Raw genomic sequence first — 25455 nt, forward strand, 5'->3', positions numbered from 1 at the left:
ACAACTTTAGCTTCTTTTTCAACTGGCCAGCATTATTACTGATAAATACCTCCTGAGCTGTGTGTAGAGGTACATACTGGATAACTCTGTGTTCCACCAGAGGAGGCATTAAAAAAAAAAAAACTGAGAAATGACCATAACAAAAGTGGAACTTATGCTGAAGGGAGTCTGGTGGAAAATGTGAGGTTTTTAGGACTGCCAACTTTAGACATGTTACTTAAGGGGTTCTGGTGGCTTATTTTCACATCTGCTTCTTCTTCCTGAAGAAGCATTTTTCTTCACACTGCTTAGAAAGAGAAGCAGCTTTGTATGGAAATGCTCATGTCCATGATGTATGCATTCTTTGATTGGCTGGGACCCTTAAGCAATATCCAGGCTTCTTCCCTATTTAGGGAGAACTGCTTTCCAGTTGAGCAAAGCTTTACCTTTCTTTCTTTCTTTCAGATTTATTTATTTATTTTTTAGATTGAGACAGAGAGTGCATGTGGTGGGGAAGGGGCAGAGGGAGAGGGAGAGAGAGTCTTAAGCAGACTCCATGCTGAGCGGCCCAATGCAGGGCTCAATCTAACAACCCTGAGATCATGACCTCAGCCAAAACCAAGAGTGGGACACTTAACTGACTGCACCACCCAGGCACCTCAAAGCTTTACCTTTCGTTTTTTTTTTTATTATTACTATGTTATGTTAGTCACCATACATTACATCATTAATTTTTGATGTAGTGTTCCATGATTCATTGTTTGCATGTAACATTCTAAAGACAATCTCTGGGTTCTCTAAAATCTTTAATCTTTTATTTATTTATTTTTAAGTATATTTTTTAAAGATTTTATTTATTCATTTATTTGAGAGAGAGAGAAAGAGTGCACGTGGGGGGAGGAGCAGAGAGAGAGGGACAAGCAGACTCCCCACTGAGCGGGGAGCACAATGATGTGGAGCTTGATCCCACACCTATGACAGGAATGAGCTGAAATCAAGAGTCAGAAGCTCAACCGACTGAGCCACCCAGGTGCCCCTAAAATCTTTAATCTTTTAAAGGTCTGATATTTTAGAAGATTAAAACGTACAAGAGAATTTCATGAAGTCTGATTTTGGGGTATTTAATAAGTTTATATTCTTAATCAGGCATTAATGAGTCAGTGGTGTTCACCTTTCCTTGCTATCCAGGCCATGGCGATCATCAATGGCTCCCTTTATGTTTTTGGAGGGACAACTGGCTATATTTACAGCACAGACCTGCACAAATTAGATCTCAATACCAGAGAGTGGACACAACTGAAACCAAACAACCTATCCTGTGATCTGCCAGAAGAGAGGTGAGGTTCTAGGATCAAAGCATATTTATTCTTTCTTGCTAAGATTTGACTTTTTTCAGAATATTGGTAATACAGTTTGAAGAAAACTCTTACAGCCCGTTTAGAATAGCCAACTGGCTGGTAGATCCCAGTTCAGCATTGAAGAAAGGTCTTCTGGTTAAGGAATGATATTTCCCCCCTTAATTATAGATTTTTTCTCATGTTATTTCCTTTTATATCTCTTTTTTTCTGCATTAGGAAGATAGTAACACCTTGAAGAAGAAACCAATGGTAGCAAATGTAATGAAATATTATACTACAGACAAAACAATTACACTAGTTACTTTTTGATTTCCCTTCTTAGCTTGCATATTGGGATTCTTTGGCTTGTTTGCGTGCAGCTGTATGCCCAGAGTGCCTGTGGCACTCAATTCCCATAGTGGTACTCAGTGAATATTGATCGGATGGGTGGGTGGATGGATGGGTGGATGGGAGGGAGGGAGGACATTCATTTGAAGTGCCCTGTTAAGCACGCAAACATCACGTGGTGCTCCCAGCGGCCTTCTGGGAGTAGTCCTAGGCCTTTCACTTTTCTTTCCTGCTAGGAGTTGCCTCTTAGAATTAAACTCTGTGAAATACTTACTTTTTCCCCCCTCCAGTTTAAAAGCAAAGATACTAAATACTTTTTTATTCACTTTGTTTAGATGAATCCAGTTATCTCTTTGTCTCTTTGTTTCCTTTAAACAAAATGGCATAGAGGTTAGCTAAGGAAGACTTAATCTTTATTGTAGTATGTCAGTAGGCTGATGATTGCAGAGCTACCATGTGAGGACTTGGGAGGTGGGCTGCTACTGGAATAATTTTGATGTAATGTATTTTATCAGCACCAGGGCCTTAAGGAAAGGAGGAACTAGATTAAGTTTTCAAAGCGTTTTCACATGGTTGCCTTCTTGAATCATTTTATGGACATATTATAAATTGTTTCAGCTTCTAGCTAGACTGCTTGGATAAAAGTTCTGGTAGGTGTTTCACACTATATTCACAGTTCTGTGTAGCAGAATTTTTCTGATATCTTTGTGTCTATTAAGTAAGTATCTTTTTTTAAAAGATTTTATTTATTTATTTGCGAGAGAGCATGAGACGGGGAAGGGTCAGAGGGAGAAGCAGGCTCCCTGCCGAGCAGGGAGCCCAATGCGGGACTCGATCCCACGACTCCAGGATCATGACCTGAGCCGAAGGCAGTCGCTTAACCAACTGAGTCACCCAGGCACTCCTAAATAAGTATCTTAATTTGAAAGCCCATAGTCTAGGGTTTCTGATAAAATGTAGACAGATTACTTTTTAAAAAACTCTGTAATATTGTCCCCCCTTATACAGAGTTATCACAAAAAGATTATAGAAAATCTAGAAAAGACAAATAAGCAAAATGAAGAAAATAAAAAAATAAAACCTAAATCTAGAGATAACCAGGGTTAACATTTTAGATGTATCTCTGTAGTCATTTTCTGTGCATATTTGTGTATCTATAAATTTTTCATGGGATTAGAGCCTATCTGCTCTTACATAACTTTTTTTTTTCAGTTAATGACATGAAAAGAAGTTCTCAGTATATTAACTGTCCTCTCTGCCTACATTCTTATTGGTTGCACACTAATCCATTTTATGTATATTCTATAGTTCGTTTAACCAGTTCACTATTGTTAAACACTTAGGTTATCTCTAATAATTTATTACTATGAATACTTATCCAATAAAAAGCCTTGCGGCTAAATCTTAGGTAGATCATTTTTCACTTCATTATAAGGAGATTTTATGTATGTTTTCAGGTACAGACATGAAATTGCACATGATGGGCAGAGGATTTACATCTTGGGAGGTGGTACTTCCTGGACAGCTTATTCCTTAAACAAGGTATATTTAAAAATAATAATAAGGAGAGAGAAAAGGATAGAGAGAGACATGTTTCATACTAAGTAAGATAATTCTGTTACTATAGATACTTGAATTTTTGAACAGGTTCTTCATTAACACCTGTTTTGTGTTACATGCTTTTTATATGGCCAGACTCTGTGCCCCTGATACACTTTCCAGTTGACCATTATATTGATCACACATTGAAAATACATGAAAATTATCCCCGGCATAAGCTGGATGAGGAAAGTGACTAGAAGGAAGCTATAGTAGCTCGAATGGAGAAACTGATGAGAACTGGAACCGTGATGCTAGGGATGTCACATCTCTGTCACCGTCAGTGCTGTATATCTAAAAAGAACAATCATGTTTAGGGCTATGCATCTTTAGGAAGCTGTGCTCCGAGGGGTTTTTATTCATCCATTCCTGTGTCATTGCTAAATCCACATCTCCTGGGAGAAATCTAGATTAGGCTACAGAGCTCCTGGGCTGCTTTGGAACCTTAATGGTCTTTTTCAAGTTTTGTCAAACCTGTGTTCTCATATTTTCTTATCAACACTTACTTTTTTCTGGTATAAAAATGATAAATGTTCATTGTTAAAAATATGGCAGTTGCAGAATTCCAAGTTTTTTCTTTTTTTCCCTGTGATTTAAAAAAAATTGGAATCCTCTATCTGTTTAACTTTCAACTGCTTCATTTAATGTTTTGCCTTCTAATTTTAGAATTAGGGAAGATTGGAGAAAGGCAAAAGAAACGAAGACATTTTAACTAAGAATACATGTTTGTATAGGCCGTTGTTAAAAAAATCCAGTTTTCAGGCTAGCTAAAATTATTTACATGTGTGTATCTTCTTTTTTTTTCTCTCCCCAAGATCCATGCATACAACCTTGAAACAAATGCATGGGAGGAAATTGCCACAAAACCCCATGAAAAAATAGGTAAATTTAAAGTACCGATTCATTTATCTTTAATAAATATATTTTAATTTTTACTTGTTTTGGAGGGGAAAAAGTACTTTTATTGAGTTATATGACAAGTGAAATATCTGTTGTGCTGGTGTTATAAATTATTTTTATTCCTTAGTCCAATTATTATTCTTCCTCTGTAATTGTGCAGAGACTTTTAATGGGGTTTGTTGAGTTCTGTGGAAGCAGGGAAATGTGGCATCAGACAGAGCCACATAGCCAGGTGGGTTAGGAAGCAGACACTTGAATCAAGATCCACCTGTCTTTTTGTGGGTAAAAGGGCTTGGGAAAGCTGCTAGTAACCCCTGACCCTACCACCCCGTTTTGTTCCCCTGGCACCTGAACATTGTACAGTTACAGTGAGACTCAGATGGCTTTATTTTAGTGTGAAATAAGGAAGGATTGGAAGGACTAGTCAATGTTTGCTTAATGCAACAATGGGATTGTTTTAAGTGAGTTATTCATAGTATGTCTCTCTCCATGGCACATCAGTGTTAGTCTTAGTCTTTCTGTAAATAATGGAATTTCTGTGTTTATTATGTATTGGGCAGGTTTCCCTGCAGCCCGAAGATGTCACAGTTGTGTCCAAATAAAAAATGGTAAGGTTTTTAAAGAACATTCTAGTTCCATTTTTGTAATTGTATATGCTGAGAATGTCTTTATATATATATATATATATATAAAGGGCATAATTTTGAGAAGAGTCTGTTTCTTGTAGTTTAAACTTAAAGGGAAATCCATAAAGTTATGCTTCTTTTAGTGGTTTTCATAAAGTATACGGGTGTGGTGTTTGGGTTCCCTCAGTTACCAGAGAGCTCAGAGTTTGGTGATAAATAAGCTTTTATTATACTCTGGTTTCTCTTCAGATCGTATTATATAGCCTGATCTTTCAACACCCCACCCCAACAGATATCTGTGGTTATGGTGGGTAATACTGATAATCTTGACATATAATCAAGACCTCGGTGGACATAGTTTTAAAATTACAATAACTCCTTCGGAGTGATATTTCATAAAGTTTATTCTGTGCTCTGTCTGATGCCAAATAGGACTCTTTGCTCATTCTTTGGCTATATTACAACAGAGGCATTGTATGGCTTCCAAAAGCAGCTGTGGCTACTTCATCCGAGTGTGATAAATGACTCTTCTTTGGACAGCCCTCCTGTTTTTTAATTTACAGCTTGTTTATAGTTTGGTATACCACCTTCCATTTTTCCTGGGAGGATAGGTGTGTATAAATGAGTTTCATAGCCCATATCCTTTCAGCAGTTTAGTTGGGATTTAACTAGGATTATGCTGCCATCTCCAGTACAGAAGTGCTTTTTATTATGCTTCTGCTTTCTGGATAAGATGTATAGATAGTGGGATTATTCAGCTTTGCCTCTCAAAGAAGCAAAGCTGTACTTTGCTTTGGAGCTGAACTTTTCTTGAATCTTAGCCAAAAACGTTTCCAGTGTATTTTATAGTTTAATTAAGTATTGGCTTAAGCTTGATCTAGACCTGAATGAAGACATCTACTCATTTGATTCATTGAGGCCAGGCACCGTACCAGTGGAATTCAGCCTTAGTCTGGGGCATTTCATTTGAATGTTACAAGTTGACCAGTTACCACTATCTAACTTTACAAAAACAAAACAACAACCATGATGAAAACTGATTTTGGGGAAAGTTGAAAGAACTTAAAGAACTGTATAGATCAAATGGGGCTTCACACTGTCCTCCTTTGGCTGAAGAAAGCTTGGAAGAACCACTTTTGTGCCCCCCAAGCTGAACATTGCAGTGAATGTTTCTCCTCAGGTTACATGTCTACATAGAGGACATTTGTCTGTATGGGCAGACAAATATCCATCCTTTCTAGAACATTATTTGAAAGAAGAATTTGCAAACTGGTGGCCTGCAGTTATGTTTTGTTTGGCTCATATATGTATTAAAAATTTTTGGATTAGCGGATAACACTTAAAAATCAAAATGTCTCCCTTAGGAAAAAAAAAATCCAGATTTCCAGCTCCTCTGGAAAAATCAGAAGATCTGGCAATTGTGGACCTTAAGTTCTACATATTATCGATCAGCGGGAGCTGCATCACCATCTCCTCCTTTAGAGCATGTGCACTCCTGTTTGTTTATTTTCCCTGGACCTTCTTGTTCATTCACTTCCTGTGCCTGGCACCTGTAGGTATTTGAATTTGAGGACCCAGACATGAAGCCTCCTTAGAGACTTGCATCCCAAGTCCTAGCAAAGATCCCAAAATAGTGTCTGTACTTTATTGAGGGACAAGACAGCAGCAGGAGAGGACTACCCAGCTACAGTTGTCTGTGGTAGGGGGAGATCCGCAGAACCAGTCCCATGTCAGCTAGCCAGGTGACCTACTACAAAACATGCTATAGCCATGGCTCTTTTCTTTTGTGTGATCTCAGGTCTCTCTTTTCTCAATAGATGTGTTTATTTGTGGGGGCTATAACGGAGAAGTGATCCTGGGAGATATCTGGAAGTTGAACCTGCAGACTTTTCAGTGGGTGAAGCTCCCAGCTACCATGCCCGAGCCAGTTTATTTTCACTGTGCAGCTGTTACACCGGTAAGTTTTTGTTTTCATATCTTCCTTACATAGTTGCAGGTGATAAGGAAATACTTTTAGCAATATTAGCAAGAGAAAAAGATTCTGAAATTACCAACCTTGGATTAAGAATGTGTTTCTAAAACTTTCTTCAAAACAAAGCTAGCCCTTCCTCTGAGAAAAGGGGAGAGAAACCATCATACACAGTTTAAAAGAGCAGCATAATTGTAAAAGGAAGCCTGCACGTGGCCATTCAGGCCCTGGCAGGGATAGAAAAGGTGTGTTCTGGGAGGGCAGAATAGCTCTAGCCCCACGATGCCTTGTGGTTAAAGATCCCACTAGTTTCTCGAAGGCAAAGGCCTTTATTTTCATCTTTGTATTCCCAGTATTTGGCACTGTGAATACTTAATATAATGTTAGTTTAATGTTTGTTGAAGTTAAAAAAAAAACAAAAACAAAGCTACAGTTTTCTCCTAGTAACTCATTCGTTATTTAAACCCTTCTTGATCTCTGCACTGTGTTGGGATCGGTGAGAAATTCTTTTTTGCTTCACCTCATCTCAATTTGGCCTATTGTACATTTTTTTGCTGACTCTTCAGCCTAAGTATCTGTTTCTTTCCCATTTGAATTTATCCTCTTTTGACTGCCATTTGTTCATAGGCTGGTTGCATGTACATTCATGGAGGAGTGGTGAACATCCATGAAAACAAACGGACTGGGTCATTGTTTAAGATCTGGCTGGTGGTACCTAGCCTGCTGGAACTGGCATGGGAGAAGCTGCTTGCGGCCTTCCCTAACCTAGCAAACCTCTCCCGAACACAGCTTCTGCACCTTGGACTCACACAGGGACTCATCGAGCGCTTGAAATGAGGATTTCTGGACTGTTCATTGATACTGGAAATGTTAATTTAAAGAGACTCCTTTATTTATGGGCAGTGTAGAATATACTACAAAGAGGATTGGTTACCCTGATCAAGGCCTTATTCAGAAAATACATCAGATGCCTTTCTGTAAATTGGTTTTAAGTTTATGGAAATCTCACTTTCCCTTGTGCTTCTTTCTTTGCTTCTCTCCCTCCTGCCCCAACACACACACACACATACACATACACACACACACACACTCTCTCTCACATACTCCCTCCTCCTTGATGGAGTTGAGGGAAAGTCTGAAGGTACCTTAATAATGTTGTGAATCAAGATAAGATAATTTTTTAAAGGAACTCTGAAACTATGACCATGTCAGCCAATGCTCTACAAATTAAAGCAGCATCATTGACAAAAAAATAAATAAAAATAAAATAAAAATTTTAAACATTTAAATCCAGCAACAACAATAAGAAGTTTCAGGATAGAACAAGAAGGCTAACCTTGAGAATCGTGCAGGTTATATGCAAATCTAGATGTTTAACTAGCTGTTTTCCAAGATGCTTCTAATTGAGTAGCTGAATCTGGTGGCAGCACTGGTTGACATCTTGCTGCATAGATACCCAAACCCATCCTTTGACTTTGGAGGCAAGTCAAGCAGCTCAGCAACTCTTGATCAGTGATTTCTTTTCTCATCCTTATGGTGCCAGCAATGGTTAGATTTGGCTTGTCACAAGGCTTATGTGTGTGTTGTAGTCGTGCTATTTATTGTTGCTCTTAGAAATGATGGCACCAAGAACGTTTCAAACCAAGGAATTTATGGTGGTCAGAGTTCTTCGTTCTGGGCAGTTTCGAAATTGTCCTGTGCTTATTCCTGTTTTCAAGTATCTCTTTGACTTCTTCATGGGGGGACTTGTAGACCCTAAATATGTGGCATAAATGCCATGGGACATAAAGTAAACTTGTGAGAGGCCAGAGAAGAGCAGGGCAGGGAGGGCCTCGGCACCAGGCTGTGAGCCCCAATGGTCATATTGGCCACTTCCTCTTCACAACTTGTTTCTTTTCTGACACCGGGCCACACACCTGCCATTCTTTCAGGCAACGGGTTTTATCTCTGGAAAGCCAACTGGCCCTTGATTTTTCCCTTAGCTTATTGTCTCCCTTTGTTGTCTGCCTTCAATGTGCATGGTGCTGTGAGTAATTGTCTAGTTGTTGGATAAAAGGTCTTGGGGGTGGAAGGCCACAGGTCATCCTTCCTGATGAACTAAGTATCATTTTAAAAACTAGCATGAGGAAGGAATGAAACTGAGGATGGTTAGTTTTTTGGTGTGAAGTTTTAGTTCTGTTTTGTTTGTTTGTTTTGTATTTTAACTCTAAGAAAGGAGTGACCTGAATTTTCACTTCTTTGCCATCAGGCTGCTAGATAGTTGAGCAAGTCATTGAGATGTGAGCATTTGGAAGTCCTCAGGTGTACGCAAGGTGCTGCAGGCATACAAGAAGGCACAGTGCTGATCATCCCGTTGGTCACCTCACAACAGGAGACTCAGATGGGAGATTTGGGACACATTTTTTCCTTTAAGTGCCTCTTTTCCGCTTAGCTTTTAAAGGTACTCTTCTTTTTTCCTTCATCCCAGAAGGAATCGCTTTAGCTCATGTGTGGATTTAAAATCACCTTTGAGTTGTGGCTAAAAAGTTACCATCCGTTGTTGAGTTCTGGGCAAGAGAAAACTGTGGTCTCTAGACTTGGAGTCTTAACTTCCATGCCTTATTAGAACATCCCATCCATGTTGGGTTGAGTTCATGGTGCCCATAGTCTGCAAGGTCTTAGAATAGCACTCACCTGTGAGTTTGGGTCCTTTTGGGGGACTGAGGGGTATGGGGCAGAGGCAGGAAAAGGAGCAACTCCTCTAGAAGTCCTACCCCCATCTTGCCATGACCCAGTCTATTTGACATTCAGTCTCTTACCACCCACTGCTAAGCTTACTCCAGTGAGGAGCTCTCTCCAGAGCAAGTCAGTTGAGCAACCCCATGAGTTCAAGACAAAGCTTTGCTGCATGACTCCAGCCTGGTCTCTGGATATTTGGTGGAATATATCCAGTTAAATAAGCTGTGCTGTCTAGGGTGATTAAAGGATTTTTGTCATGGATTTATATAGGGACCAAATCCTGAATGCTCAGCCTCTGTGCTTATCTCTCCATGCTCCTTGGGAAATAAGCAGGTCTCTAGCTTTGCTACACTGGAGAGCTAGAAAGAGAGTCCAGTTCAATCCACACTTGGTAGCAAAAAAGGATTTAAGCCTTCTGAGGGCAGTCTTTGAGGTAGACGTTGGAGGCCTGACATCCAAGACCTTGTGTGTGACGTTTTTATAAAAAATACATATCCTTGGTCTAAAGTGTCTTCTTTTAATATAACACTAGTGAAAAGGATGTAGTGTGACCAGCTCTGAGTGCTATAGAACCACACATATGCACACATTCTGGGTGCCAAATGAGACTGTGTGTATGATGACTTAAATGTAGATAACTAGAATTTTATATAGGGGGTCCCCAGACATTTAGTGTACCTATAAACCAGCGCCCTAAATTCCTGACACTGTTACTTGGTTTAGGAAAGTTTATGCCTGTTGCGTCTCTGCCGCTTTGAGGCACTCCCTGCCATCTGCCTGCAGTCCTGTAAATTGAAGTGCAATATATAGAAACACATATGAATATATACAGATTATATATAGGGTGTAACTATAAAGCAGGTAGACTACTTTTTTTTTTTTTAATCTGCCTTGGGGAAGCCAGCTCATTCTTTAGAGTCAACTTATACCAAGAATTTGAGATGTGATCAGCTAGCATAAACCAACTCTTGGTCAGTCTGGATCTTCAAGTCTGTGTTTTCTTACTCCAGTTCTTAAAGACTTTTTATTCCTTGGGTCTGTTAGAGTTGAGACTCCTCCCCAGTCATCTCTGTACTATCTCACGTGCGCATATCTTCCTACATTTCTTTGCCCACAAAAAAAGGAAGTCTACCTGTAAGGAATTTCCTAAATGGAGAATTAAAATCTAATATTTAATACTATCAGTTCTCCCATGTACATACTAATTTATCTGTGAACATAATACTTTATTAAATGAAGACAATGATGCTTTCTTCATTTAATAAAATATTTTCCACATTCTGGAAAATCTATAAACCAATATAGAATAGTTGGAAATTTTAACTGTTCTTCAGGGGCCAAACTGAAATCCTTTCCACTGGCAGAATTTTTTTTCAGGGCCCTAGTGACTTGGTGTAAAAATTTGCTCTAAATTATTCATTTCCATTACATAGCTAGATTTAAACATATAATAATAAACATTAACGTTTCTAAGCAAAAGGTTTATTAACAGTGACCTTTGGTTACCCAGAGTAGCAAGGGTAAAGCACAGATAATTAAAATTCATAATTAATCAGTGTTTCAACTTTTCTATGAAACAATTGATTCATTTATATTCTTCCTCCCTAGCCCTTTCCCACAGGCACCTCCTTTTCAGTGGAGTGGGGCTAATAAGTAGTTAGAAATGAAAAGAAGAATCACGGAGGGCTAGAAACCAGCAAGCATATAAGCAGCCCTATTAGTTGTAATTGTCAATTTGATGACAGCTGTTGAATGCTGAAATTAGGACCCACGGGTGGTAATCCTGAGTTGAGATGTTAACTCTTCACGCCTCTGCTTTGGCGTAGTGTTCCTGCCCTGAGTTCTAGGCTGTCTCTCTTCTAACCACCAAAGAGCTCTCAGCACCTATGGGAAGAAGCAGCTACTGTGTATGAAGCAGAGGAAATCCCACCATTTGAACACATTTCTTTGGCTCTTGACAAATACTTGCTTTTCCTCTGTTCTTGCAGGAGCCTTATTTTTCCTTTGGAAATACCTTTTCCAGCCATATAGCTTGGCACGTAGGAAAGGCTGAATTCTCCTCTAAGTCTGTGTTGGTCTTCATTCTGTAAAAGTGGTTTGTTTTTATGTGGTCTTACAGATGTTTAGAAAGTGGCACTGTTACTAAGTTGTCTAGCTGCCAGCACTCTGATATAGCACAAAAAGCCATTTTCCTTCTCTTCATTGTTCTGCCATTGAGCTCCAGGACGGATGAGGGTTTATGGTCCCGTGATCATGAGCTCCCCAGACTGGTCCCTGTTAGCTTCAAGTGCTTTGGTTCCCCAGATTCCTCCGGACCCCCGGAGCGTTGGCAGAGCCTGAGGCAGGCTCTGCAGGACTCTGTTCCCTCCGTGTGTGTTGCGCAGATCGTGCCGGTGTCGGCGTTTCCCTTCTGAGGTCACTGGATTTGCTGGAAAGTGACCTCTTCTCTTACTTGGTGTTACAAAAAGAAGTTCTGAGGTGTGTTTCAAAAGTGGTACCATCTTTTTAGTCTAATTTTCATGATTTTATTTTATTTTTTTTACTTGATAGTTTTTTTAAAGGCCCTGCTTAGTCAGTGTCCAGGGTGAGTCAAAGGCAGTTTCACCAAGGTGCAGTAATTCCTGTTTTACTAGTTGCACATTTAGAATACAAAGGAGGCATCAGAAACACACTGATTTTCTCCAAAGCCACCTCCTTGTACACAGAGTCTGAGCAGGGACAGAGCCAGGCATCTCCCTGTAACGGCACCTGCTGATGAGGATTTGACTGGAAGAAGCAGGCAAGAAAGGGAAATCCCTCACGTAGTCTCTGAGGGCAGGCCTGGGCTTGGCTCTTCGTACAGGGTATGCTTAGGCCACACACGATGCTTGCCTTACTTTCAAGCTATTTGCCACAGTCCTGTTCAATAGTGTGGAAGTCCTTTTGCAGTCTGGTGTGCATGCCATATGATCAGGACAGCTTCTCCACCTTACCTGGTTTCCTACAGGCAAGTAGGAAAAATAGTGAATTTACCCTAAAATGTCCAATCTGTATTTATGTACCTTGTCAGTGTTTTGCTGTTGGTTTTCTAAAAACAATCTGATCAATAAATCTTCTCCAAATCTATTTGGTGCAAGGCTACCTTGATTGTCTGATGATAATTTGTGTGTGTGTATGAGCTCACCTCTGTGACGGAAGCATCGGCCCGCCCACCTCCACCGCCCCTCTCCCAACCCACCAGGGTCCACTTTTCTCTATAATGTCTGTGAGTCACCTGCCTTCCACCATGGTGTGCTGTGGCTCCTTCCCTCTGCTTACCATCTGGAACTCTTGGACACGTAACAGTCCCCGCCACAGAACGCTGCTCCCCTCAGGACATCAGCAAAAGAGTGAGTGACCGCGGGGGCAGGCCACACTCCCTTCTCCTGTTCCATTCCGTTTATTCCCAGACTACCACTAGCCAAGTCTGCATGGATGTCCCGAGACTTTTCTGAAGAGCTGGAGGAGTGACAAGGGAATTCAAAGGGAAAATGTGAATCTTTACCTATGGAGTCACAACTGTGTTTACGATTCAGGGGAAAAGCCCCAGGAGGAGCTGAGCCCTTCGCAGGGGTCCCTTGGGGATGAAACCACGGTTCCTAGCTCTGACCTTGGTCTTCCAGATGCTTCTTTCTCCAAAACCTGTGCTTTGTGTCACTTCACCGTCTACTAGGATCCCTCTCCCAGCAGTGCTTTTCTGCGAGCTGAAGTCCGGCATTGGTGTGGACACTCCAAGTCTGGTCACTTTTAAGGTCTTCCCATCCAGAACTGCACATATGCCTCTTAGTTTTCAGTGCTTCCATCGACACACTATTGGATCAAATATACCCTCCTGGGACTAATAATCTTATTACAACATAAACCAACAGGAGGAAAACATACAATTTCTACCCCTTCGTGAATAAGGCTCCCCAGCCCAGCTTACAGTTAATACACTTATTATGCAGAGCAGTCTTGTTTCCCTTGCTTTCTTTCTCCTACCTCTTCTGAGGTATACTCCCCTGAGACCCACCAGGACTAAGAAATGGACCTTGTACCTTTTAGACTTTAGACCAGCCAGAGCTTTGAAATGAACTCTTGTTTGTATCTGATTCAGTTCTTAGTTAAGCCCCAGCTTGGCTTGGGTGGGAAGAGGTTTCAGTGGCTTAGTTGGTTTGGGTGGTTTTGTTCTTCCAGTTACATTTATAAAATTCTAGTCTGTCAAGATGCTCTCACTAAGCTATTATAACTGAACAGTTCTCTTGCAGCTAATCTTCTGCAGTAATTGCTTGAGGTCAGAGGACATTGATAAAACCATCCAGTTTCCACACTACCTTCAAACGAAAGGCCCAGCTTCCAGACCAGCGCAAAAACAGGAGTTCTGTGATGAGGGAAACGTTCAGTATTTGCACCGTCCAGTATATGGTAGCCACTGGCTATTCAGCGCTTCAAGTGTGGTTAGTGGGACTGAAGACCTACATTTTTAATTCTATTTAATTTTGACTTATTTAAATGTCAACAGTCACACACTGCTAGAGGCTACCACAGTGCTGCTCTAGAAGGAGATGATCTGGAGAGTTGGGAGACCAAAGCTTAGCTCTTGGCTCTTGGCTCAGTCAGTATTACTGTGTGGCTTAAATAATGTGTAAAGTGCTTTGAAGGATGCCTGGCACGTAGTAAGCGCGATTAGGTATTTACTGCTCCTGTTCTCTCTAGTTGCTGTTACAAGAAATGAAGATGAAGTATTTACTAAAAGTTTCAAAGTTAACCAGTAAAGAAACTAAGAGGATGAGACAGGGGAGTTTGGGTGGTGATATAAGTGAGCTAAATCCTCATCTTCCAATAGCAGGAAGGTAATATATAGAATGTCGCAGATTAAGCAATAACCAGAAAAGCATATTCATTAGAGGCATAAAGGAAGGTATCAAAAACAAGACAAAAAACAGCCCAAAGAGCTAACAGTAGCAAGATGGACTGGGAGGTGTGAAGGGCCAGAGCAGGGACTGCTGGATTTTTTAGATATGTTCATTTTTTCCCCCTTTTTTCTCCTTTATAAAGCCCAACACTTCACAGCTCTTTTGATTGAGCCCTTCTTCAGGGTACTGTGATTCTGGGTCCCTTCCAACCAAATCAGGCTGTAAAAAACTGGGTGATTCAAAGGGTAGGGCTGGAGTATTAGTGTTTTTTTATTATTATTTTTTAGAGAGGGAGTGCGCCTGTGCATGAGGGGGAGGGTGGGGCAAAGGGGCAAAGGGAGAGAGAGAATCTCAAGCAGGCTCTACAGGGGCTTGATCTCACGACCCTGAGATCATGACCTGAGCCAAAATCAAGAGTCAGGTGCTTAATGGACTGAGCCACCCAGGTGCCCCAAGAGTATTAGTATTTTTAAGTTCTTCATTGAGTAAGATGTAGCTTGACTGGTATTTGGAAATCTTTGATTTAAACGTCAATCTTGGGAGCTAGTAGGAGGAAAAAATGCAGGGGAGGGAGAGAATTAAAACACAATCTCTCAAGGTTTAGATACGGTTTTATCCTGTTGCCCAAAGTCCATTCCTCACCATGCTGTCCGTTCATAAAATTAAGCAAGAACATTACTTTAGAGGCTTTTTCTTTCCTATATTCCACAGCAAGGTGAGAGGAGATGGAGGGCTTCTGAGTGATATACAAAGCCGACCTCGCAAATCTGCCCATCCTGCACAGGCCTCGGGGTCTGGCCCCAAAGTCTCAAATGGAACAGTGAGACACTTTTCTCAGATTCTCAAATAAAGTCAGCCTAGCAGGAGGGCCTCGGCAGCTCTGGTAGGAAGGAAGGTGCCAGCACAGCTCAAGGAGGCAGGGCAGGAACCAGGGCTATGGAGGAGAGAAGGACAGAGACAGGTGGGAGCTCTGGCCACTTACTATTTCAGGAGCCCAACCCAGGCCGGGAGCTGCAGAGCAGTGGTGCAACTGTGAAAGGAAGAGAAAGCAGCTGATGTTCCATCTGTGTCACCTCAGAGAGGACAGACTGGTCAGTTCATCGCTCTTGAACCTTCCACCAAAAGCTGCCTGGCCGTGGGAGCTGAGGTGGCTCTCCCTGTCACTGCCAGCAATGTCTACAACATCCCTGCTTGACGTGAGCGCCCACAAAGGAGTACGTGCAGGGTCCGGGGTCTTACTTCCTCCGTAAGCCCCACGCTGGAGGACAAGGCAGAGTGTGCACTGGAACAGCCAAGATCCCATCGTGGTTCAGGATGCCGGCCTCTGCCCCGAGCTCCTCCTGCATTGCAGACTCCCCGGGACGTGGGAGGCCCACTTCCCGCCCACAAAGATGGGATCCCTGACAACGGTAACTTGGAGGTCGCTCAGAGTGGCGTGTACCTGAGGGGCGCCCTGCTTTCCCCCCACAACCTCAGAGCCCAGCGTCGGCCCCCCTGCAGTGTCAACCGAGCGTTTTCACGGCCCTCCCTCCCCAGCACACCGGGGTTGCAATGTAAGCCCGGCGGGCTGACCCCCGGTTCACAGCTTGGCGGGCCAAGCCAAGTGAAGTGATGCAACAAGGAAGTCAGCCGCAGCCGCGAAGCCCACGCGACGGTGGCCCGGCCTGCAGTCCCCTCCCTCAGCACCGCCACCCTGCGGCCGGCACAGCGGTGCCGGAGAGCCTCCAGGCGGCCCGGCGCCCCCCCTCCCCCCGGCGCCTCCGCTCCGCGAGCCAGGCCCGCGCTGGGCCGGGGCGAGACGGCCTCGTGCCTGCGACCCCGCGTCGCGGACAGCCGGACCGACCGCCGGCTCCGCGGCCCTCGACCTCCCTCTGGCGGGCCGGCGGCGGCCGGCGGGGCTCGGCCGGGAGGGGGCGCCCGGCCCGAGGCCCGAAGGCGGGAGCGCGCGGGGCGAAGGCCGGGCTCGGGGCCGGGGCGCGCCCGTTCGGAGCCCTGACTAACTGAGCACGTAGTAGGCGCCGAGCAGCGGCCGGCGGGGAGCACGCCTGCCTTCAGGGAGCTTCCGAGGGAGGCGCGGGGCGGGGAGACAGTTCTAGGGAAGGCCGCCAGAGAGGGTGCTGGGAATGACTACGAGCTGCTGGACACGGAAGCTAGGGAGAGCCTCTCGGGGGCCGCCGTGAATATGCACCAGGAGCCGGAAAGCGCGGGAGGGAGAATGTCACTACACCGGGGCAGGGCGTTCCGGACGAAGCCAAAACCCAGCTCTTGGGTGACTTCTGGAAGGGCCAGAAGCCGGGTAGCGGGAGAACGGGGACCCAGGAGAAGAGGCATGGGAGGCAAGAAAAGAGAGGCAGGCCGGGCAGATCGTTTGGTTTTTATTCTAAGAACAACGGGAAGCTGGAAGCCAGAGAGAGGACGAAGCGATCCCTCGGGCTGCCGCAGGGAGGGCGCAAGAGGAAGCAGGGCCCTCTGTTAGGAGGACCTGGCAGGGGTCCGGGCAGCTGAGGGAGCTTTGGGCCAGGGCACAGCAGGGCTGGATCTCCGCTCGCGCCCCTCCCGACCCCCGGCCGGCGCCCTTGTGTAGTGAGCAGAGGCCCAGCGAGGCCGGGCGGGCGGTAGGACAAAGGCTTTGCTAACAGCCCGCACCGGCAGGGAGGCTGCGGCAGGAGAGGAGAGAGGCTGAAGTGGAACCTGGGGGTGGGGGGCAGTTGCACAGTAGCCCCCAGACCCTCTCCACTCTGCTGAGGGCCCAGAGCCTCCGTCGGCAGCCCACGCCTAGTTCGAGAGCCTCTCGGGAGCGGAGCGGGGAACCGCTCCGAACCGGAATGATCTGGTTTAGAGCGGCTGCCTTTCCCTCCTCCCTCTGCCCCACCCGCGCCCTCGCCTCCGTCAGCTACTGGCTGGTTTTTGCCGCAGTCCCTGACCAAGGTAAACAGAAGAGGAACGAGGGAAGAATGCTCTGTTTCCATGGCAACCCAGAGGGCAGTCTCTATGGCTCTCTTGGATGCGCTTCAGGGGAAGAAAAGGCTCACTACCAAAGTGAGGAGACAGGCCCCTTCACCATGCACACGGTGGGGGATTGTTCTGGAACATGGTGAAGGCCTGGATGGAAGGAGGAGGGAAGGAGAGGAGTAAGGCGCCATCGATGCAGTGGCAGAGGAGCCCGGGGGCTAGGGGACACACTACAAAAGCAGCCACGCTGGCTCTTGGGACAACTGTCCATCAGTGGCTCAATCCTCACACCCAGGGAGCACAAAACAGAGATGGCAGAGATCTCAGAACCTCCCCAAATGCACACCTGGCTGCCCCTTTCCAGAAAACCCTTCCGTGGGTCAGCTCAGCCAAAGGGCAGCCACAGAGGTTGGGTCCAGAGCCTCAAGGCCAAAGACAGGTGTTGTCTGAAACAGAGAAGCCCACTGTTCTCCAACTGCAGAGTGAGCTGGGGGGCGGGGCGGCCACTGCTGCCCCTTCTGTGCTCCCCGCAGGGACCTCCCAGGCTCTCCCTGAACCTCCTTCAGACTCCTGGAAGGCTGGCACCTCAATATGGCATCATGACTGTGGAAAAGTCATCCTTTTGGTAAAGGGGTGAGTGTGAGGGAATAACAGAACAGCTTCTGCACAGGATTATGGGCATGGGGGTTCCACAGGGGTGCCCCCTTGCCCCTCCAGAGGACAGGGGCTGTCCATTTTCACCACATCACAGTCCTGCTGCTGACCACAACTCTCCCACACACTGAGGACTTCTCTCAGGAGCAACCTGTGGGCATCAGAAACCTCTTCTGGTTTCCAGGCTTCATATTTGATTCATCAGAAACTTGCTCCACCTCAGGAATCAGCCTGGAGGCTTGTGGGGGGCCTCCCACCTGTCTAGGCAGGGATGGGAGAAAATCCGGGACAGAGGGAGGTGGGAAGTGGTAAGCTTCCTGCTCCCGCAAAGCGCACAGAACCTGGATGGCTTCAGCCCAGAGAAGCGGCAGCAGCGGCAAGGATTTGTGGGAAACTGGAGGGACATGCCTCAGTTTCCCCGGCCGACATATAGAGAACCCTGGCAGTGGGCCTACAGGCCCAGTAAGTGCTCACCCACACATTGTGCAGCCCACACCCTTCCCTTAGCACAGCCCTCAGATGCTGTGGTCTACCTGGGAGACGCCCTCAGGACAGGACCCAGGGGTGGGAGGGAACACCAGCGGAGGACAGGATTGACAGACCTGCTTTTCCCTTGCAAAACACCCCAGAAGTGCCAGGTGTACTCAGCTCCTTCCATGGCCTGTGGATTCCAAACTTCTGTGACCTTAACTCCTGCCCCTGCCCCTTTGCTCATTCTATTCCAGCTCCCCTTTGCTGTTCCTTGACCAGGCAGGCTCCCACGTCAGGTCTGTGCCACTGGCTGTGCCCTGAAAAGCTCTTTCTCCAGTATCCACACAGCCAATCTGTCACCTGCAGTTCTTTACTCAAAAGTCATCCTCTCAACAAAGCAGAGCCAGGGCTGGGGTGAGTGAGCTGAGAGAGGCAACATGGCCTTCCCTGACCCCTTGGTTTAAAATTATATATTGCCACCCCCACTCGTTCTCCTTTATCCTCTTCCCACAGAATGCGACACCCTCTCACTTGTCATTTCTCTTGTTTATTGTCTGACTTCCTCTCTCAGAATGGAAGTGCCAAGAGGGCAGGCATTGTCTCCGTCCTGTGCTGGGGGGTCTCCACCACTGCCGAGATAAGCAGGAAGTGCACTGGGAGGAGAGATGTAGGGATGGTGGTGGGGACAAGGTAGGAAGGGACCCACCTCTTAGAACTACACAGGCTCTTCTGTCAAGGAGTCTTGACACCTGCAACCAAGAACTTCTGTCCTTCTGCCTCATGAGACTCCCACTGTTCAAAGTCTCCTATAGCAAACTGGCAATAGCAGGTCCTAACAATCCGTCAGACAAACCCCCCACTTGTGGTGTGTCACCTTCAATTTCCTGCCTGCCTGCCTCTTTCCTGATTGACCTGATAAATTCAGGACAGCTTTTATTGCTTTTGGCCAAAAACTGCCATTAAGATTTACAGAGCCAAAAGCTGGTACGATGTAATCTTCAGAGTAATTTACACAGTGAGTTTCAAAAGATGAAAAGTTAGCATTTCAGAAGTAATTTCATAAAAAGGATTATCAGATTAATCACTGTGTCAATTTAATAGTGGTGTCTCAAATAATTAATTAGCATTCTTGGAGTCAGCAATGCAAAAAGGGAGTCTAAGAGGAATAAAAATGGCTGTGTCAGACAGTAAGTGTGTTTTGGGCAATAGATCTCGAGAGAATTCTCATCGGAATTACCCTGTGCAATGTCTGGTGTGGGTTCTGCGGCTCAGAGACATAACAAGAGGAGAAAAGCTCTGGGAGTGCCCAAGTCTCCCTGAGACCCATTGGTGGAACAGCTTGTCTACACCTGCTGGGTGAAGCTGCCCCACCACGTGTCGAATTGTCCTGTAACACCTGGAAAATGTGTCTAACCACGCTGTGCCTGACAGGCTGTTCTGAAGGGAGAGGCACGTGTGAGTTGCAGCCTGCCTGTGAAATTACCTGTGAGAACTCGGAACACAATCAACTCGGCCCGGTGGGTTGTAAACGCAATCTGAACAGTTCCATCGCGACGTAGCACTCAATCAGCCTCCACATGTCGGGTCAAGGCTGTGTCTTCAGTGGGTGTTACGGGTTGCATTATGTCCCCACCCCCCAAAAAATATATTGCGGTCCCCTTGTACCTCAGAATGTGATCTTATTCAGAGATGGGGTCTTTACAGAGGTCATCAAGTGAAAATGAGGTCGTTGGGACGGGTCCCAATCCAGTATGAGTGATAGCCTTATAAAAAGAGCATATCTGGGGCGCCTGGATGGCAGAGTCGGTTGAGCGTCTGCCTTCGGCTCAGGTCATGATCCTGGGGTCCTGGGATCGAGTCCCATGTCGGGCTCCCTGCTCAGCAGAGAGTCTGCTTCTCCCTCTCCACCCTGCTCATGCTCTCTCTCTCAAATAAATAAAAATCTTAAAAAAAAAAAAAAGCGCATCTGAAAACACGCACATGCAGGGAGAATGGCACGTGAACATGAAGGCAGAGAATGGGGCAATGCATCTAGAACACCAAAGATTGCCAGCCAACCACCGGAGCTGGGGGAGAAACAAGGAACAGATTCCCCCTCACAGCCTCAGAAGGAATTGCTGACACCTTGACCTCAGACTTCTAGCCTCCGGAACTGCGTGATAATAAATTTCTGTTGTTTAAGCCACCCTGTTTGTGGTACTTTGTTATGGCTGAATTAGGAAATAATTCAGCGGGGCATCATGGAGACTTGGGTGTCATTGTTCTTAATAAGGTTCCTGTATCTCTGTGTGTTTTTAAAAGACTTTGCTTTTTTAGAGCAGTTTTAGGTTCACAGCAAAATTGAGAAGGTACAGAGATTTTCCATATGTCCCCCTCCCCCAGCCTTTTCCACCATCAACATCCGGCACCAGACTTGTACCTTTGTTACGACTGATGAACCTACACGGACACATGGTTAGCACCCAGAGTCCATGGTTTGCCTTTGGGCGCACGCTCAGGGGTGTACATTCTGTGGGTTTGGACAGATGTACAGAGACAACATATCCACCATTGTGGTATGATCTCCTACACAGTCTCTTCACTCAGAACAGTGTGCTCCACCTATTCATCCTCCCCTCCTTTCAACCCCTGCAACCACAGGTGTTTTTACTGTCTCGTTATTATGTTTTTTCCAGAATACCATATAGTTGGAATTACTACAGTCTGTAGCCTTTTCAGACTGGCTTCTTTCACTTAAATAATATGTGTTCAGGTTTCTTCCATGTCCTTTCATGGTTTGATAGCTCATTTCTTTTTAGTGCTGAATAATAGTCCATTGTCTGGATGTACCACCATTTATCCATTTCCTCTATGTTTTTCTTTAAAAAACCATTTTTTTTCAACACCAGCTCAGGACAGAATATAAAGATAAGAAAAATCTGGGTAGTAGGTACAAGAATATTCTCAATACTTTCTTTTAAAGAATTAAAACGACTCAGGTCCTTTCTCCTGGGGTTGGTGACCTGATGGGCTCCGAGCCTGGAGCTGCGGGGGCCAGTGGCCTCTGCTTGAGGAGAAGAGAACAGCTGAAGAGAACAGCTGGCAGCCCCCACGGAGCTGACCAGGGCACCTAGTCACATGAGCTTTGAACAATACGTGGCTTTGGAACTCAGCGGCTTTACTTAGAAGGTGATCTGCTGGGCCTTGCCTTCCTCCTCTCTAAAATGAGAAAATCCAAGTTAATTAATTAATTAAATAAAATGAGAAAAATCCACCCCCAAAAGTTGTGAAGATGAGACCCAAGAAGAAACTTGGGGTTACCTGGAAAGTGCCAGAACATTGATAGCTATATGGTTAGAAACTTCCTGGGCAATCGACACCACATTTAACAGCCTGGAAGAGGTTCTGGTCCCAGACTCAGGAGCAGCACTGCCCGCCCAGCTGCCACTCGCTCTATTCACCCTGAAAGCCTCTTACTGACCTTCTGAGGGTGCCTCTCTGGGGTCTGCTTCTCGCACTTTAGGGAGGATGCTCTTCCTTACTACCACTTCTTCCCACCACAGTCTGGCCACCCTAACCCCTGTAGCCTGGGATGCTCCTGGGAGGATAATGGCCAGTTCTTTCAGAAAGGGCACTACGGCCAAGATCTAATGATACCCTCCCCACCCTCCAGTCTGCTTAAGGTGCCCAGCCATTAGAAGAGGACAGAGCTTCCATGACTATGAAAGAAGATTCTACAGGCTTCCACAGGCTGTGGAAAAGGAGTCTGAGGAGGGGAGGGAGGTGAGAGGGGCAGCCAGCCAAGTGGCTCGAGGCTGCAAATGTAACCTTCAGTGGGGAGATTTACCTCAGACTGCCTCTTCCTCCATGTCCCTCTTGGGGAGGAAGAGCCTGAACCCCTTCCTCACAGCACTTCAGAGGGCAGAGCCCAAGCCCCAGGCTCCGGCTTCTATACTGCCTCCTGCGGCGTCTTTCCCGCTCCCCTTTGCCTCTGTTTCCCAGGGACACACCTGGTGGGGCAGGGCTAGTCGGCCATTGCCAGAGGAGGGTGTGTGGGAATTTAGGGGCTGCCTCCCAGGTCTACACACTTAAGTTCTCTCTCAGGGGCTCCTTGAAAAAAGGACGTCCGTGCCGTGCCACCAGTGCTCTTCTCTCCCCTCTCCTCACCAACCACCTGCTGGGCACCTTGCCTGCTCTCTGTCTTTCCTTTGAAAATTTAGGTTTAGAGTCTCCTCATGGGAGCAAGATGGCTCCAGGAAGACTGGTAAGTCCTAGACTTGGACCTGGAGGAGGAACTCAACCATTTTTCTTGTCTTTTCAACCAGCGTAATTTATTTCCTGCTCTTAGATTTTTCCACATTTCTTCACTGGGACCCTCTGTGGTGCCTTGAACTGTCAGCCCTTCCCAAAAATGCCATGTTGGAATTCTGGGCCTGGAATAGGGAAGAAAGGAGGGCTGGTTTGGGGTGGGGGCAGTGGGATGTAGGAAGCAGATGATATATTAGATACAAGCTGTTTTGGGGTCACAAATTTTCTTATTTGGGGAAGTGAATTTTTTGTAAACTTGGATCCTAAAATGGCGTAATTGCTCACTCTTCCCCAGGAGGGAAGTCAAGCCCAGATGGTGTGATCTGTTTCCCAGGCACTCTGGCAAGGTCACTGGAAGGGCCAGCTGGCGGCTTTCTTGTTATTGTAGAGTTATTTTATTCTTTAACATTTTACTGATTAAAGTCTTCAAATCTCAAGAGGCCAGATGGAAGCCAAATAATATAGCTCTTTTGGTTTCCTTTTAATGAGATCAGGGTTGGGTGAGGACTCGGGTAGGACAGAGATGGAGAAGCCGTCTGCTGGGTGGCCTGGGACTGGGTGCCCAGAGGGCCTGCTGAGCTGTGATTTCTTTCATTCTCTTCCCTGTTGTCAGTCCCTGTTTTCCAGAAGATTCTCGTAATGTTTTCTGTAGGACTTTGTGCTTCACAGGCTTCAGTTAAAATTTGACTGCTTGCGGCGGCGGGGGGAGGGGGGGTACTAAGAAGCCCGCCAAGACATTTGACCCTTCAAGCCCCCAAATCCTTCTGCTCCACCTGGAGGTTGCTTGGCATAGGAATGTGTGTGTGTGGGGGGGCACCGAAGATGTGCTGCACCCTCCCCTAGATCCTGCTGCCTGGGGACCAACGATGAGGTGCAGCGTCAGGTCCTGCTCCCTTCAGAAGAGCTTTGAGCGGCCCAACAGCAGCAGGGCGCTCCCCGTTCTGCTGGGATGGAAGAGCCTGAGCCCATCCGACCTAGCTCTCAACCCTGAGGAGGCAAGATGGCCACCGGCTGTGCTGCCTCAGGGCACCCGCCTCTGCGCAGGGCCTGCTGGGAGCTGCCCCGTCCTCACGTTCATCTAATGAAGGGGGTGAGGGAGGGTGGGCAGGCCGGGTGAGGGTGCTGAGGAGGCAGGGCCTTGCAGAGCACATCTCCAGGAACCCCCACGAGCCTCTGAGAGCCTCTCTGGACCCTCTCTAAGCTGTCGCCATTTTTATTTAGCAAGCGGTTTAGCGCCAGCTGTGTCCAGTGCCCCACGTTAGCCCCTGGGGCGCCAAAAGGACACAAAAGGAACAGGAAATGTGTCTGTTCTCAAGGATATTCTAAAAAAGGTCAGGAAACACAAATCTCCCCACAAAATGGCCTGAGGACCAAATCGCCCCAGCCGGCAGTGCATATTCACGGTACATAAACCAAGGAGGCTTCAAAAGCCGGGGCAGAGGGGGTAATCAGAGGTGACATGAAAAGTTCAAAACCACTAGCATGCGGGGGACGACCGTGACCCCGGGGAGATGTTCGCTACCGAGCGTAACATCTGACAGCCTTGTTTAAAAGTGCAGAGTATGAGGCCCCAACCACCCTAGAAGTTCTGCTTCGATAAACTGGTGTGGGACCAAATCTGCATTTTAAAAAAGGTCCACAGATGGTTCTGTTGTTAGAGCCGCTGGGAACCACCCTTTGGAAATCAGGCCTCAAACCAAGACCTCAGACCAAGACCCTTCCTTGGAAGGGCCTCAGGAAGGGAACATTAAGGAAGAGATTTTCCATTGTTTTAGGACTTCTATGGGGCAGCACCCTCCACTCCCAAAGCCTCCCCACACACAGGCCACATAGCACACACATGACACCCGCTCACGCGTGCCATACCCAGCACACTCCACGCTCACTGTTCCACACGCACACACACCACGCACACACCGCACACCACAGATGTACAAGGGCCTGTTCCCTCCCGTCCTGAGCCGGAGTCCATGGCAGGGGCTGATCGTCTGTAACTCAAGGCAGGGCGAGCTGGCCACCCACGCAAGTGAGGCAGCAAGCAGGCGAGGCTTTGAATGATGGCTCCCACTGCACGTTTTGTCATCAGAGACAAACTGCGTCATTGCCTCACGCTGGTCATGGCTGCGCAGAAAGGTGAAGGCCTCGGGCTACTATTCCTTTACCAGCTCTGCTGTGAAAGAACCTCTTTCCTCTCAGGGGAGATTTATTGATCTCATTTTGCAGACAGAGAACATGGATACAGGGAATTGATCAGCCGAAGGTGAAAGCAGCTAGGCACTGAGCGTATTAAGCGTTCGATAAGTTTGCTGACAGATGCTGAAGGCAGGGAAATGACACTGAGCTGTTGTCCCCGGATCCCTTCTTCTGAGGCCTTGTGTGCTGGTCAGGCACGGGGCCAGGGCCCTCTCCTAGGTCTGACCAAGCTGGAGAGTGGCCTTCAGCTTTCAGGACACATGCTGGTATCCCCCTCCTTCCCCAACTAGGGCAGAGAAGCTTCTCAGGAAAGGGGCAAACACAAGTGACCACAGGGTGTGAGGAACTCCCTCCTCCTCAGAGGCGTGGGTACAGCTGGGGAGAGGCTAACATGCAGCATGTGACACGGCGAGTAACCTCCTGGATGCAGAGAGACGCTCGAAAAGTCCGTGGAGCTGGTGCTTGAGTAGCCACAGGGACCATACTGAGCAGAGGCCATTGTCTTCCTT

The 25455-nt window shown here is 46.3% G+C and overlaps 1 protein-coding gene across 3 annotated transcripts in view; it reads left to right on the forward strand.

The window, feature by feature from the left end:
- The window catches only part of KLHDC10 (kelch domain containing 10), a 59606-nt gene extending 47025 nt beyond the window's left edge, over window positions 1-12581 (forward strand). For all 3 annotated transcript variants that reach the window (XM_025865633.2, XM_073899196.1, XM_073899197.1), the window contains 6 exons: window positions 1168-1316; window positions 3122-3206; window positions 4079-4145; window positions 4724-4771; window positions 6607-6746; window positions 7386-12581. In XM_025865633.2, coding sequence (XP_025721418.1) covers window positions 1168-1316; window positions 3122-3206; window positions 4079-4145; window positions 4724-4771; window positions 6607-6746; window positions 7386-7595 — 699 coding nt within the window. In that variant the 3' untranslated portion in view covers window positions 7596-12581. The remainder of the gene's footprint in view (window positions 1-1167; window positions 1317-3121; window positions 3207-4078; window positions 4146-4723; window positions 4772-6606; window positions 6747-7385) is intronic.
- The last annotated feature ends 12874 nt before the right edge of the window (window positions 12582-25455 follow it).

This window comes from Callorhinus ursinus, unplaced genomic scaffold, assembly GCF_003265705.2.
Source record: "Callorhinus ursinus isolate GAN/ISIS: 27379988/994484 unplaced genomic scaffold, GSC_fseal_2.0 scaffold12, whole genome shotgun sequence".
Taxonomy (NCBI): domain Eukaryota; kingdom Metazoa; phylum Chordata; class Mammalia; order Carnivora; family Otariidae; genus Callorhinus; species Callorhinus ursinus.